Raw genomic sequence first — 17,377 nt, 5'->3', positions numbered from 1 at the left:
CCCATACCCTCTGCTTTCCATGGAGCCTACTATCCTCAAGACGTTGGCAACGAACGCCTGCCCCAACCTACCCATTCCCACCCCGAATCCACTTTCTCCCATCCCCAATCACCTCGTCCGAGCCTTGCAGACCAATCTGCTTTTCAATATGAGCAATTATGAGTTGACCTTTTTTTGTTATTACTCCAATAAATCTTTGTTAATTTAAATAAACATTAATTTGTATGTCTTTTTTTGGGGGGGGGTATGGTGCACGTCAGCAGTATGTTAGCATACGGGTTTCATACTCTTGCCTTTTCCTCTGCCTGGGACAAGCATATGTGCAGCCCAACAAGGGGTATCATACGCTTGCCTTATGCAGAAGAAATGGACTCTTTTTCCTCTGCCTGGGGCAAGCGTATTTACAGCCCAACAAGGTACAAGGTACACCTGAACTAAAGGAATGGGAGATATGAAAAGAACTGCCAAATTTTAAAATGCTTTATTTCAAGAAACAATACAATTAAAGAAGGCAGAGCTTAGAAAGAAAGATACCACATTTTTTTTAAACATAATCATTTTGCCACAAAACTTCTCCATCAGGTGATAAGAAGAAATCGACAAACCGATTACGAATGGCCATCACCTGTGCCCGTTCGGGGTTCCGGTTCAACGGTGCTCCTCTCCCTCTCCCGCTCCCGCTGGAAGTTGTGGAGAACACAGAATGCATGGACCACCTTAATGGCATTCTCCACATCAAGCTGCATATAAGTTAGTAAAATTCTCCATTTTGCTGTGCAGACTCCAAAAGCCCATTCAACAACGCAGCTTGTGCACGGCTGAGACGATAATTGAATATTTTTTGGGCATCCCTGGGACAATAGCCACTGTATGGCCTCATGAGATTTTCAGCCAGTCCAAAGGCCTCGTCTACTACCATGACCAATGGTGAGCTTGGTTCCTCTGTAAAAGGTAAATGCCTGCTTGCTGGAATGTTGAGCCTTCCTTCATGTAGCCAACCTCACAAAATATGCGGGCATCACCCTGGCTGCCGTATGCTCCAACATCGACTACTATGAACTGCAGATTGGCATTAGCCAATACCAGGAGAAATACCGAGAAATATTTTTTGTAGTTGTAATATGCCGAGCCTGAGTGCGGAGGCTTCTTCACCCTGATGTGTTTGCCATCCAGGGCACCCAGACAATTGGGAAACTGAGTTTTTTCCCAAAACTCGTCCACCACTTCTTCCCAGGGTTCTTCTGTTGGCTCCGGCATTACAACCTGATTCAGCTTCTCCCATATTGCCACACAACTTTCTCTGACTATCTTGCCCACCGTTGAGACGCCAAGAAGAAAGTGGTGGTGCAAGGACACAAAACTTAGTCCTGTAGCAAGGAACCTAAAAGAAAAAAAATGTGAGTGTCAAAACAATACAATACAATACATTTTGTATGAATGAGATGTGACATAAGCCATACAAACGGTTTGGATGAAATCGCAATGAACAAACATCGCATGAGATTTGCATAGCAGTGCGGTAAAAATTGCATGCAATGTCATGGAATGTGTGACATTGCATATGTGTGAACAGGCACTAACCCCCCTTCAAAAGAAATATCACTTACTGGAGTGTCACAAGCAGTCGTTCCTCTGGTGGCACACTGCTTCTCATCATGGTGTCCATCCTTTCCAGTCTTGGTCTGAGCCTCTCCAGCAGGTCATCAAAGACAGGCACTGACATTCTAGTGAAGTTATAAAATTTTTCAGGATGCATGCGAAGATGGGCGTACATGGTCTGAAAGTACCCCAACGTAGGATGCTGGGATACAATTGGATGTATCCAGAACCTACGCAAACTGCTGCTTCTCTCCTCCTTCATCTGTCTCCTTTCACCGTATCCTTTGCAGAGCAATCAGCAGGATTGCTTCATCAATTTTTTGAAGCACAAGATCCATTTTCCTCAATTAAACAATCTCCCAAAAATCTGTAAAATGCTCTCTCCTCAGTTTCTCCTCACAAAATGGCATAGTCACATGATATTTCACATATTTTATGGAATTCTGGGTAATTTGGGAGTGTATCTATGAAAAAGGTTGTGATTAGTACAAAAAACGCTGGTTAGCGCTGATGCGCCTAAACGCACTATGACGCCAATGCAAAATGCAGCTTGAGGCGCGTTTTTGATGCCGATTTTTTCTGGCATCAAGAAACAGCTTTGGAGCTCGTTTTTATGATGCCCTGTGTGCATGGGGCCTAAAGGTTTTTCTTTAATTTTTGTCTGCACTATACCACGTTTTGGAGATAACTTTGTGCCCTTGTTTCTGGGCACACGCCTCCTGTTAAGTTAACTGTTCTGCTGGGACAAGTTCAGGGTTTTATGCTTTATCCAGGGCTCTTGATTCGGTGGGGTGGGGGAGTGGAGAGAGCATGGCTTTTGTTTCTCCAGTTTTTGATTTACTATTGTTCTTCTTTTTCCTTCAGGTTTGCTTTGTTTTTGCTCTTTATGTTATTGAGGATGCTATTGGTTTTACAGTGATGATGCATTTAAAGTTTACTGCAGGTATCTGGGATGGGGTTTTGCTCCCCCCCCCCATTTTTCTAATACTTCCCATGTTAAATGCCCAAAGTTACTGTAATCTCATGGAACGTTCGTGGCCTCAATTCTGCTGTGAAACGGTTCTTGGTTTTTACTTTCCACGTACATTCTCCCCTCACATTTGTATAATCCAAGAGACCCACTTGCTGGGCTCTCGCATATTTGGTCTGAAAAAGCCTGGGTCAGCGCTCATTATCATGCAACTTACTCAAACTATGCTAGGGGGGTCAGTATCCTCATACACAGATCCCTGCAGTTTCAGCTCCTAGAAGTGAGAACCAATTCTGGGGGGGCGTTATGTACTGATACATGCAATTATTTCTGGTGTTCTGTTCATAAGTGTTGGTCTATATCTGTCAACTCCAGCTGATGTAGCTTTGCTTTATACTGTTATGCATATGGTCACCTCATATGGGGTCTCTAATGTGTTAATTACAGGGGACTTTAATTTGGTTTCATCCCCAGACCTGGATAGACTCCAATCCCCCTCTGTATGGACCTATGGCCTTCCTCAATGGGTGAGTGCTTTTGCCCTGTCAGATGTATGGAGACACTTTCACCCATCTAATAGGGAATACACATGTCACCTGCTACAGGATGTTCTCGCGCATTGATCTAGCATTCACATTGTTGGAGGTCCTTCGGTGGTCGGTGTCTGCAGACCTCCTCTCCAGGGGACTATCGGATCATGCTCTGCTCCTTATTACTCTCCAACTGTCTAAACCTGCTGGCATGGGGGTTGTCCAGGTTCTGAATTATGGACCCTAAAATACAAGAACTCCCAGAGGCATTATACTACTGCTGGCATTCCAATGAGGAAACAGCTAATTCTTGAGTGGTCTAGGACGCTTTCAAAGCATGGTTGAGGGGAGAATATATTACACATATTGCCGCCATTAAAAAATATTCTGTGCATACTCTGGAGCAACGGGAAAAGAGCTTACGACAGAAGCAGGCCTGGCCGCATGTCCTCAGGGAACTTTTAGTTTATAGAGTTGAAAAGACTCAAAAAAACCTAACACAGCCCAGCAGATATTTGAGTATGGTGATAAAAATGGAAGATTGCGTGCATGGTTAGCATCAATTTGCAGCTACTCGTATAGGCAGAATTAGGAAGAGATGGTAATGACGCTTGACTCTATCACTCCAGTTTTCTCCAGTTTTATAAGATTCTCTATTCCCCTAAAGTGACTTACGAGATCGCTGCCCTAACGGACTTTTTAGACCATGTTGCATTTCCTGTTCTCGAAGACAAGGATAGAGATAGGTTGGATAAAGATATTACGCTGGAGGAGGTTCAGACCACTCTTGGTCACAATCGCCAATCAGGCAAAGCCCCTGGGCCTAGTGGTATTCCCATCTAATTTTATTCCTGCTACCAAGAAGTATTGGCACCTAGACTATCATCTATACTTAAAAAATTCACACCTTTAGATTCTCTACCAGACTCCTGTTCTAAGCTCTTATTGTTTTAGTGCCCAAGCCAGGTAAGGATCCTGAAGATTGTGCCTCATACAGGCCTATCTCTCTGACAGGGCACTGACATAAATATCCGTCACCTCTTTCTCACTCTTTCAGCCACTCATGGTAATGCTGACACAAGGGTGGTGGCCTCTTTGGACACGGAAAAGGCCTTTGATTCTGTTGAGTGCCCCTTTCTTTGGAGAGTGTTACCTAGGTTTGGTTTTGGCTCCAGATTTTTCCAGTGGTTGGGTGTGCTGTATAAGACTCCTAGGGCCTGAGTCCACACTAATGATAGAATCTCTTTCACTTTGGCCATGGGCACTAGGCAGGGATGCCCTTTGTCACCCAGTCTATTTGCCTTGGCACTGATTATTATTATAATACAGGATTTATATAGCACCAACAGTTTACGCAGCGCCTTACAATATAAAAGGGAGACAAAACTGTTACAATACAATAAAATACAAGAGGATTAAGAAGGCTCTTTTCAGAAGAGTTTACAATCTAAAAGGGTGGGGCAGGTGGTACAAAAGGTTGTAACTGTGGGAAATGAGCTGATGGAAGAGGTAAAAGATTAGTTGGCTTCCCTGAAGAGATGCGTTTTCAGGGATTGCCTAAAGGCAGCTAGAGTAGGAGATAGCTGGAGAGATTGAGGTAGAACATTCCAGAGCATGGGAGAGGCTCTGGATAAATCCTGGAGAAGAGCATGGGAGGAGGAAACAAGGGAGATTGAGAGTAGGAGGTCTTGAGAGGAGCGGAGAGGACAGTTAGGGTGATATTTGGAGACAAGATTGGTCATGTAGCTCGGGGCAGATTTGTGAATGGCTTTGTATGTTGTGGTTAGTATTTTGAAATTAACTGGCTGGGCGATCGGGAGCCAGTAGAGGGAGTGGCGGAGAGGGATGGCAGACACTGAGCGTTGGTAAGGTGGATAAGCCTGGCAGCAGCATTCATAATAGACTGAAGAGGGGATAGCCTATGGAGAGGTAGGCCTATGAGAAGGGAGTTGTAATAGTCGAGGCGAGAGATAAAAAGGGAATGAATGAGTAGCTTGGTGGTTTAATTTGTTAAAAAGGGGAGAATTTTAAAGATGTTACGGAGGTGAAGTCTCTACACTTTTGGCAAAGCTTGGATTTGGAGCTCAAAGTACAGGTCAGAGTTTAGGATTACACCTAGTACCCTGGCATGAGGGGAGGGATTTATGGTTGCATTACTGATTTTGATGGAAAAGTCATGAGCGGGGGGGGGAGACATGAGCGGGGGGGGGGATTACCAGCTCAGTAGAAGAGTGCTACTGTATATGATTAATCCTATGAACATACCTGTCTGCGGTGACAGTGTGTGTTACAGGCGATTATTCTAAAATCATAATTGGTATTGTTAGAATTACGAGCTCCCTCCTGCTCGGTCCTGAAACAGGGGGGTGGTGGCATTTAAAGGGTTAATTGCTTAATTAGCCCAGTGACAATCGCTCTCAGGCTGCTGGCTGCTACCTAGATTGTGGTCATGCAAGCTAGAAAATCTTGGTGTAGGGTGCAGCTGAGATTGGCATTGTTAGGTAAGTGACAGCATGGTGTGAGATTGGCTGGTCCTTTGTCACGAATTAGTGAAGTGGGCAGGGGTCTGATACCCGCATTCAATTGAGACACTGGCCATTCTGGTGTGTATTTCGTGACTTGTTAAGGGTTGGCGGATCGGCCCCCTGGAGGAGAAGATTTCACTTTATGCAGATGATACCCTGCTCTACCTCAGAGATGCAAACTCCTCCTTGTGGGTGCTCTGGCTATCTTTGACGAGTTTGGGTACTTTTCGGGTGTCAGGATAAACTGAAGTAAGTCAGTTTTGTTTCCACTGGATTTAGCTGCCAAGAGTTCAGCTTCACCTTCATTACCAACATGACTGCGCACCAGTGCACAAATCAAGGTCTATAAAGACATGGATGAGCACATTTGGGGTGGAGGAACTTGACTGACCTGCACAGACTCCTGACCTCAACCTGATAGAAAGCCGTTGGGATGAATTAGAGCGGAGAATGCAAGCCAGGGCTTCTCATCCAACAGCAGTGCCTGACCTCACAAATGAACTTGTGGAAGAATGGTCAAACATTCCCAAAGACAAACTCCTTAACCTTGTGGACAGCCTTCCCAGAAGAGTTGAAGCTGTTATAGCTGTAGAGGGTGAGCCAACTCAATATTGAGCCCTACGGACTAAGACTGCGATGCCATTAAAGTTCATGTGAGTGTAAAGGCAGGCGTCCCAATACTTTTGACAATAAAGTGTATTTATATTTAATAGGTTGGATATATCATGACTATGTACTATCAAACTCCAGGCCAGCCAATATTTGTAATACAACTTTGGGCTATGAGGATTTTTTTACTCCATGTCCTCCTTGCTGACCCTTCCCTGGTAAAATCAACAATTTGATTTTGAAGGGCTGATCCTTTAACAGTAATGAGATTTTAATTGTTTAAGAATGTTTTGAATGGCACCCAGCATGTATTTCCTATTTCTGTTGGGTATTTGCGTAGTGATTAGCACAATGCTTTGCAAGTCATTGCAACAAAATGAATGTGACCTCCAATGTCTCGTGGCTTTGACGATGTGGCATAAATTCATTTTGCTTACACCCCTGACAGGTCAAAAACCCAGTGGGGTGTCTGACACCCAAGCTGATTATCACCAAGAAGATGCTAACAATAGCTGCACATATGATTTCAGCATACAGGAAACTTACAAGACTGGCAACATCCTGGTTACTGAGTGAGATTCCCCACAAGCACAGGTCTGTCCCAAGCATATACCGTTCATCCCGGATTGTCATCAGCAGTGGTCTTAACGAAACAGAAACTGAGCTGTCTGAAGGGTTCCCAGGGCAGGACAGGATAATCTGGAGGGACATAGACATGTACCGCATTTATGGATCATTGTCACACTAGAATAGGCAATCATTTTATACTGTTGAACTACATTCATAAAAAAATAATCTACAAAAGTGGACCAAGATAATCACTTCTAAAGTGGTGTGAATCACATTGCCACCATTACCAAATTGACACAAACAATTACTGTTTGAAGTTTGCAATTTAAATCCCTAAAACAAAAAATTATTGAATTAAACCTTTCGCTAAGCATGTAAGTTGTATTTGCAAAGTTTAAATGTAGAACTAACATAGAACAATGATCCCCTTTTTAAAAGAAACATGCTGCAGCACATATTTATAACTAAAGTGCCTTGAAAAAGTATTCATATCCCTTGACATTTTACACAATTTGTTATGTTACAACAAAAAACCTAAATATATTTTTTTGGGATTTTATGTGATAGACCAACACAAAGTGGCACATAGTTGTGAGGTGAAAGGAAAATGACAAATGTTTTTCCAAATTTTTTTAAAGATAAATATCTAAAAAGTGTGGCGTGCATTTGTATTCAGCCCACCTGGGTCAATACTTTTTGGGGATGTCTCTACCAACTTTGTACATCTAAAGAGCGACGTTTTTGCCCATTCTTCTTTGCAAAATAGCTCAAGCTCTGTCAGATTGGATGGAGAGCGTCTATGAACAGAAATTTCCAAGTCTTGCCACAGATTCTCAATTGAAAATGTAGAAAATTTTAAGGAGTATGAATACCTTTTCAAGGCACTGTACATCTGCACTTACTGTTTTCCCCTAGCCCCTCTGCAAAGTCCCAAAAATACCTGTTGAGCCTGCCAGTGAGGTCCAGTTAATGGAGCTTCTTGTCATGGTGTGGCAATAATGGTGCACTGCTCCTGAATTCAGAGCAGAGTTGCCACTCTCATGTAGACTGTGCCTGCTTACACTACAGCTGGATGAAAAAAATGTTGCAGGGTGTGGCATTGTCTCTACCTATTCACAAATCTATAGCTTTTCAATCAGCAGCTGGACATTTCTAGTCCTGCCTAACTGTTTTCTGGATTGACAACACTGCCACTGTTGCTGAAACTCTCCTGCTGTTAGGCTGTAGTGTCTAGAAGGCAAGTGAGACACAAATTATTAAGGATTTGGCTCAGTTAGGCTCCATTCACACCTGAGCGATCCCGGCCTGAAGAAGGATCGCATGCTCTGATAACGCGTCTCCGGCACCATTACGCATCCCGGAAGTGACGACAGGACGGTAGTGGTGTGTCCCCGCAATCAGGAAGTGTCGTTTTTCCATCGGCTACAACCTAACGCCCAGAGACTGCTCGAGCCATCCTGAACTAGGACACCGGGAGCTATTGCCTGCATATACCATGATGTTTTATGATGCTTCTTTTACATACATCCTTGTGAGTACCTTTCTATCGGTTTACTCTTAATAAAACTCAATATACTGCACTTAGAGTGGCACCTGTGTTCTCCTTTCAGGATAGTAGCACTAACTGCTATGATGGTTATAAAAAATTAAATGAAATTATGAAATGCACTTGCAGAAGAAAGCAGTATATTTCCCTAACATTAAATCTATCTGCTCTGGTTATTTTTCTAAAACTGTCCAGTAGGGTTGCACTGATACCGATATCAGCATCAGTGCAAATACCGAGCATTTGCACAAGTGCAGGTGCAAATTTATGCTAATGTATGCTCCAATACCTAAAACCGATACCTTTGCAGTGAGATTTGAGCCCGTACAAAGTGAATGGCCCCAATTTACACTGCAAAGAGTCACATCCGATTTGAACTGGAATGCAGTGCGATTCCTGCCCAAATCACATGCGCTTTGTCATAGTGACTTAAGCCTGGGTTTACACAGGAGCAGTGCTAGAAACTGCATGCGATTTAGAAAGGTACTTGACCAAAAGCATTGGTAATGGTACTCGCTGATAAAAAACGTTATTGGGGCAACTCTACTGTCTAGTTTTTAGTAAAAATACCATCATTACAGTGAATGGGCAGACAAAATTTTGAAGGTCACCTTCAATCATTGGCTGATTTACATTTTCATAAGAGGATGGGAACTAAACATTCCTCGCACCAATTATGGAATCATGGAAACTTCTGCTTGACACAGGAATGCTAATGATCATTTTTGGAATCTTTCTGCACTACAGTGCTTTTTATCAGTTACTGTTTTTTAAATGCCAAACTTACTTTGAGGTAACTGGTTCCATTTTGGATACATTTTTTGAGTGCTTGGGTGATGGTGGGGCTGGCAATTGACTGGCACTGGGCACAATGACTCTCATATCTTTTCAGAAATTTCTTCAGCACTGATGTGTCCACTGCTTTAATTCCAGATCCTGTTTTCTTCTTTGCCTTCGTTGGCATGGCATCAGTAATAGTTCCTATAAATAGACAGCATTTTCACAATAAAAAAACATACCAACCTACACTTATTACAGTAGTAAAGAAAATCTATGCTTACTGTAAAAGCAAACTTTGAGGTATGTATATAGGCTTTCTGGGAAGGGTAAATAAAGAGGATCAGAATGGATACAAATTCTGCAGTAGTGATCCCATGGCCAACAGATAAGGCTTTTTTTCATTTGACATATCCCAAGGCAAAGTTAATTGAGCATCAAAATATTCCATCAATAACAAAAGAAACCCTAAAACCTTTACTGTTTATTAAAAATCTTCAACATGAAAAAAAAAGTTAAAAATCAACCACCGATAAAAGCAAAATTAACTGAGGACATGTAAATTGGTGTGCAACTTTTTGCTTTCCTATTGAATTTATAGAGCACAGTTGGGCTTCCTTTGGTTGGCAAACAGTGTCAGAAACAGGAGCTTTTCAGACAGCCTTGGAGCAGCGACATATCCCTACATGTCTATTATGAACTCTAGTTATGAAATCAAGTTTCATTGAACCGTGTGGTGTGACTGTAACCTTAAAGTGAATTGTCAGATCCTACAAAATGTGCATTCCAACAAAACAGGAGAAATGCTTGGACGTTGTTACAGTATTTACAGATACAAATAGCTTATTAAGACCATGTAGATTTGCCTGGCTTTGGGACTCCCTGATATTGGAGAGAGAAGACTGGGTGAAGTTTTGAAGGCCAGGGATTGATTAATTAGTATCTGCCAGGGATTGATTATTTAGTATGAATGCATACACCAAATCTATTTAAATTACTAGAATCTATCCTTTCTGCCTGCTGACACGCTGGAGGTGTTCCCAAGACCGACCATATCTTCTGACACAGTCTTTTTGGCAGGAAGTGGTGGAGTTTAAATCTAGTCTAACTACACTTCAGCTTACCCCAGAAATGTCTATATGCCTATAAAATCTGTTTAAAGGTCTAGCTACTACTATAGCTGCTAAAACTTTGTTGGACCCGCCATTATATGCTGGAAAAATAATTATTCTGAACTTGAAAAAACCTTAACCACCTGCTTTGTCAGCTTGAAAAGCCCTAATTAACTCTTCCTTACATTTATACAAAGCAACCAATGCAAATAAAGGTACATTCGCTAAGTTTAATAGAGCCTAGGCTGGATGGTTGAATTTGGGAAGTACACCTCAGATTAATATTACCTACCAAATGACTTGTTTATATCAGTGGTTTCCTGCCACTTACACCAACTATGGGGCACTATTCCTCCCCCTGACACCACCAACAGGGGCACAATTCGTGCCAATGACACCAACGATAGAGCACTTTTCCTCCCACTACCAATAGGAGCACAATTCCTTCCACTGACACCAACAATGGAGCACTATTCCTCTCCCTGACACCAATAATGGAGCACTATTCCTTTCACTGACACCAATGATGAAGCGTTATACTTCCCACTAAAGATGTGCCATTGTTTGCTCCAACTGACATTGGGGCATTTTCTACTCCCACTGGCCACAGCCTGGCCCCCCTAAAGTCTGAAGGACAGTAAACTGACCCCTTGTTTAGAAAGTTTGGAGACCCCTGGTTTATATCGTAGAATGTACAGCTATCAATCAGGATGATTAAGTAACAATCTCCAATGTCTAGTGAAATTTGCAAAGATTTCAAACAATCTTCTTTCACGTTGTAATTATGGGGTATTTTTTGCAGATATTTGAGGAAAATAATACATTTAAATAATTTTGGAATAAGACTGTAACACAACAAAATGTGGAAAAACTGAAGCGCTGTGAATACTTTGCAGATGTATTTTATATCTTACAAAAACAAACAAAAAACAAAGAGAACCTTTAAAAAATGCAACAACCTTGCAGGCCCTTCAAAAAATGAATTTCCATGTGCCCGGGGAGGACACATTTTCTCCTTTTCAAACTAAGCTCCAACAAGTCAATTCAACAGTTCAGTAGAAAAACCTTGATGGCCAGTACTGGCATTGGCATCACTGGTTTCATCAAACCAAACCTAGGACACATGCACAGGTCTGCTGCTGGGTACCCAGTGATCTTCCACCCAACAGTGCCTGCATTGATCTCACCCAGCATAGCAAAGCTGCCAGTAAAGAAACCACTGAATCAAATAATTTGTTTAGCTTACCTAATGACCAAGGTAAGCGTGCACATCACAATTCCATAAGGGGGTAGGAGGCACTTCACCACTGACCATCAACATCCTGAAGCATTTTACTGCTGACTTGAAACATAAGGGGGTGCTACACTGGCCAGGAAAGTAAGGGAAACTACAGCACTGACCACCAGTGTAAGCAAGCTTTACACTGACCACTGCCCTTTGTAAGCTCTGCCTTAAGTTACATACTATTGTAGCACTAACCCCGTAGGAGCCGCTTGATTTAAAAAGGTTCACCCTGTGTGTGCAGCCAGGCGGGAGGCATTGCAGCCCAACAGTTAAGCAACCAGCAACCTCCTTCTAGGCTCCTCTCATTACGGATTGTAGTATCCCGATATATTGATTGAAAGATAAGAAAAGGCAATAGTGCTTTTACCCTTTAAAATTCCCCCTGAGGAAGACACGTGACCCTGTGTTGATACGCGTCGGGGAGGGGCCAGGATGGTGACGACACCTAAGAACCAATATGGAGCTGGAGGCTAGGTCTGTTTGTGAGGCTGCTGTTTACACGGATTGTCCCAAAAACAATGTATCTTCAGATTGTGAACGCTTGTGTTGGTTTGGTGTGCTGCAAGCACCTGCAAAGAGTGAGTACCATGTGATTTTTTTTAATAAATGCAATTTTAAAAAGGGTATAAGCACTATTGTTTTTTCTTATCTTTTAATCAGTATATCGGGGTACTACAATCCATAATGAGAGGAGCCTAGAAGGAGGTTGGAGAAGCTGGATATAGCCAACAGTGGGCTAAAAAGCTGGTTTGGATCATGCTTAATCGCGGTTCGTCACATTACCCCAGGTGAGAATATTCCTGGTGGGGGGAGCACATTGAGGTGGCACACTATTGTTTTTTTGCACTGAGAAGGAATTGCACGGGGGATCAAGCACTGTGTGTTTTTCTTGATTTTCTTATTTTTTCTTTATATTTTCATTGCAAGCAATCATTTGCATGGACTCTTTCATTGTTATATGGTGATTGCACATTTATGTTGGACAATATTTCCCTGTATGTTGGACAATTTTTCACTATATTTATGCACTGTTTAATATTATTTTGTTATTGTTATATTCTGATTGTATAGTCATTTAGCATTGCAGCATTTATTGTGTATTGATTTAGTTAGCACATGAGTGGGATTGTGAACAATGCTAGCAGCTTAAATTCTCTTAATTTCATAGATAGTAGCTCGCAGGATCAATATATTTATTTAGGCATCCAGACAATGCTCTGAAGAAGATTGTAGCCTCATTGGCGTTAGCCAATGTGTCTACGAGAATGTGAATTTACGTATATGGACTTAAGCAGATTAGTTATGTCCAAGCTATGATGCAAGCATTGGTTTCTGAGTACATTCACCTCCATTTTATACCATTTAATAAAACATGTTTTGAGGATAATGCGCTGGGCCTACGCGCCTTCTTTGTTTCCTATACTTACATGCGTGAGTAAATGCCAATACAGAGAGGCATCAGCATTTACATGAGTACAGCCATTCAATTCTATGGCCAGCTGTATACCCCACCTGCAGCCCCCCAGCCACAGTAAAACAAAGTGTTTTTAACTTTGGCCATGTTATATGCCTCAGTATGTCAATGTGCATGTAGCCTTATGTGTTACAATCTTGTTTGTGAGCCTGTGTACTTGTACCTATTTGCCAGCATATCTGTATGAAATCTGACATAATAAGGACTGCCATCCAACTAAATTTTTATTTTCCTCCCTCCCCACTGCATGCATGTATTATATGCTACAGAAAAAGACCTTGAACTCTGATTAATAATTGGCAGCCATGAAAATAATGTCACCAGAGTGTGTGTATACCCTAAAGACAGAACAACCAGCAGTTTGCTCTCATCTGATTTAATTTACACTTTTTTTTGGTATATTTTAAAAAATCTGTGCACTGCAACATGACATTTATTGTGCTACACTACAGCAGAATTACATAAAATTTTAAATGTGCTTTTTTTCATTGGTAAAAACTAGAAAAAGCTATGTGTTTTTGTGACAAGATTTACAATACCTGTAGTGGAGTTCTGGACAGCCCGAGTCTGGCAAGGAGCTGTTGTTTCTATGGTATCTACAAACGTCTCAACAAGAGCTCAGTGACAACGCACTGGCCTGGGCGTGTTCCCAGACTAGTAACCCTGTTTAACTATCCCAACATACAAGGCTAAGAATCCTTTACGATACTAAATGCAGTGCCTTGAAAAAGTATTCATACCTCCTGAATTTTTCCACATTTTGTCATGTTACAACCAAAAATGTAAAAGTATTTTATTGAGATTTTATGTGATAGACCAACACAAAGTGGCACATAATTATAGAGTGGAAGGAAAATGATAAATGATTTTCAACATTTTTTACAATTAAATTTTTGAAAAGTGTGACATGTATTTGTTTTCAGTCCCCTTTACACTGATACCCCTAACTAAAATCTAGTGGAACCACTTGCCTTCAGAAGTCACCTAAATAGTAAATAGAGTCCACCTGTGTGTAATTTAATCTCAGTATAAATACAGCTGTTCCGTGAAGCCCTCAGAGGCTTTTTAGAGAACCTAAGTGACCAAACAGCATCATGAAAGTTAAGGAACACACCAGACAGGTCAGGGATAACATTTTTTAAAAAGTTTAAAGCGGAGGTAGGTTATAAAAAATATCCCAAGCTTTGAACATCTCACAGAGCACTGTTCAATTCATCATCCAAAAATGGAAAGAGTATGGCACAACTGCAAACCTACCAAGACATGACCATCCACCTAAACTGACAGGCAGGGCAAGGAGAGCATTTTTTAGAGAAGCAGCCAAGAGGCCCATGGTAACTCTGGAGGAGCTGCAGAGATCCACAGCTCAGGTGGGAGAATCTGTCCACAGGACAACTATTATGTGTGCACTCCACAAATCTGGCCTTTATGGAAGATGGCAAGAAGAATGCCATTGTTGAAAGAAAACCATAAGAAGTCCCCTTTTCAGTTTGCGACTTGCAAGAAGCCATGTGGGGGACACAGCAAACATGTGGAAGAAGGTGCTCTGGTCAGATGAGATCAACATTGAACTTTTTGGCCTAAAAGCAAAACGCTATGTGTGGCAGAAAACTAACACTGCACATCACCCTGAACACACCTTCCCCACCATGAAACATGCAGTATCGTGGCAGCATCATGTTGTGGAGATGCTTTTCTTTAGCAGGGACAGGGAAGCTGGTCAGAGTTGATTGTAGGGTGGATGGAGTCAAATACAGGGCAATCTTAGAAGAAAACCTGTTAGAGTCTGAAAAAGACTTGAGACTGGGACGAAGGTTCACCTTCCAGAAGGACAATGACCCTAAACATACAGTCAGGATTACAATGGAATAGTTTAGATCAAAGCATATTCATGTGTTAGAATGGCCCAGTCAAAGTCCAGACCTAAATCCAATTGAGAATCTGTGGCAAAACTTGAAAATTACTGTTCATAGACACTCTCCATCCAATATGACAGAGCTTGAGCTACTTTGCAAAGAATGGGCAAAAATGTCACTCTCTAGATGTCCAAAAAAAGATGTGGAAGAGACATACCCAAAAAGACTTGCAGATGTAATTGCAGAGAAAGGTTGTTCAACAAAGTACAGGTGGGCTGCATACTAATGCACACCACACTTTTCAGATATCTATTTCAAATAAAAATTAAAAACATTTATCATTTTCCTTCCCCTTCACAATTATGTGCCACTTTGTGTTGGTCTACCACATAAAATAATAAATTTATGTTTCTGGTTGTAACATGACAAAATGTGGAAAATTTCAAGGGGTATGAATACTTTTTCAAGGCACTATATATATATATATATATATATATATATATATATATATATATATATATATATATACTATAAATAATACAGCTGCCATAAAACAAATTAGTAGGCATTTAATGATTACTAGTATTTACTGTATAATCACATAACATGTTGTTTAATCACAGAGGTTGCTTGGAAAACATTAATATGGAATACAGTAAACTTTTCTTCTTTGCCTTTTTTTTTGGCAGTTTTATTCTCACCCACACATGTAAAACTCAGCTTATGTAGGAAGAGTTTGAAATCTTTTCATGGCCCACTGGGAGGAAGAAGTGATTTTCAATGAGCGTCCGCCAGAGCTACTATGCTACAAACGATATATAGATGACGTGTTGCTCATTTGGGATGGCAATAGAGATACTTTGGACAAGTTCATGGCTAAAATGAACAATAACGACAAGAACATTGTTCTCACATGGACTGTAAGCGAAAGAGAAATTGTCTTTCTGGATCTTGTTATCTCCAAAGATAAAGATCATTTCAAAACGCACACGCACTTTAAATTGACAGACCGGAATTCGTATATTCCGTTAGTCAGCTGCCACCACAAAAATTGGTTGTGCAATATACCCAAAGGGCAGTTTGTGCGGTTAAGGAGAAATTGCACATTGGTTGATGAATATGAGGCACAATCACAGGTTTTAAAAAAACGGTTTGAGGAAAAGGGTTATGATGGCAATAGGTTAGACAGTGAAATCCTTGAAGTGAAAAATATGGAGAGGTCCAGTCTATTGACCAACAAGGCACCGGCAGCACTTTATGACAATGGTGGATATAGAATTATCATGGAGTATAACGCCCAACATAAAAAAGTAGAAAAAATAATTTCAAAACATTGGCCGATACTTCAGCAGGATAAGATAATAGGTCCTACCCTACCTACAAAACCAGTATTCGTTTACAAAAAAGCCCCCACAATCAGAAGCCTTCTAGCACCAGGGGTAATTGATCCCCCGATTTTAGGTGAAAATAGGTTGTTCTCATTCCTATCAGGTTTTCATGCTTGTGGGAGATGTGTGGCGTGTAAGACCTCGAAATCCAATATAAAAAAGAAAAAGGAATTCGTAGCCCATACCACGGACTTATCTTACAAAATCAAAGACTTGATCACTTGTGCGTCAACTGGGGTGGTCTACATGCTGGAGTGCAAATGTGGACTCCAGTATGTGGGCCGGACCACTAGGGCGCTACAAGTACGAATAGGTGAACACATGAGTAGCATAAGAAAGGGCAAGAAAGCCCACCATGTTGTTCAGCATTTTAAGCATTTTCACAACAAGGACCCCAGAGAGCTGAAGTTTTGGGGGATCGAGAAAGTCAAAAAACATTGGGGGGGGGGGGTAACTTTGTATGTCAATTAAGTAGACGGGAATCATACTGGATTTTTGAGACAAAAGTAGGGGTGCCAAGAGGTCTCAATGTCGACTTCGACCTCAATTGTTTTATTTCAGATCGGTAGCTCAAATTTTTTGTTTTTTAACATACTTTTTTAATATACGTTTTTTGAGTAAATGTTTTTAATATGCATTTAATAGGTATATTTATGATGTGTTTTTGTGTGTTTAGTGATTTTATCTTGTAAATTCAATATTGTTACAGTACTTGTATGCAGAGACTGCGGGTGACATATCACGATCCCCTTGTATTTACATAATTAGTCTATTTTATAAGATGTTTATCTATATTTCAATTGTAGTTACTTGCCATGCACAATTGTTTTTATACTTGTATTCAGATCTGCATTTGTACTTTCGCTTTAGGGCATTAAGGGCAATTTATGACCAGGAATCTTTGTTTTTGTTCCGGTGCATATTAATTACTGCCGTTCGTGTTCCGGAACTAATCCCGGCTGCCTATGTGGAGCGGGTCCCGGGGCACTTCCGGTCCGGCGTCCTGTGTTGCCATAGTAGCAACGATGCCCATTGAAACAAGCGGGATCGCAGATAAAAAGGTGACGTCCGTCCCTCCGCCCATACGCTGAAGAATTTCCGCCCACGGACGTAACGCGTGCGGAAGGGGGGGGAGA

General features: G+C 41.4%; 1 protein-coding gene across 1 annotated transcript in view; it reads right to left on the bottom strand.

Moving 5' to 3' along the window:
- The window catches only part of LOC309551400 (uncharacterized protein), a 54,461-nt gene extending 45,135 nt beyond the window's left edge, over window positions 1–9,326 (bottom strand). The window contains exons 1-2 of the mRNA XM_082251973.1: window positions 9,137–9,326; window positions 6,780–6,932 (exon numbers count right to left, since the gene is read on the bottom strand). Of these exons, the coding sequence (XP_082108099.1) occupies window positions 6,780–6,932; window positions 9,137–9,313 (330 nt within the window). The 5' untranslated portion in view covers window positions 9,314–9,326. The remainder of the gene's footprint in view (window positions 1–6,779; window positions 6,933–9,136) is intronic.
- Window positions 9,327–17,377: the final 8,051 nt, after the last annotated feature.

The sequence above is a fragment of the Pelophylax lessonae genome (genome assembly GCF_965119305.1).
Source record: "Pelophylax lessonae genome assembly, chromosome: 3".
In the NCBI taxonomy this organism is placed as follows: domain Eukaryota; kingdom Metazoa; phylum Chordata; class Amphibia; order Anura; family Ranidae; genus Pelophylax; species Pelophylax lessonae.
Note: the sequence above shows the minus strand (reverse complement) of the source record. Positions and strands in the feature narration are given on the sequence as shown.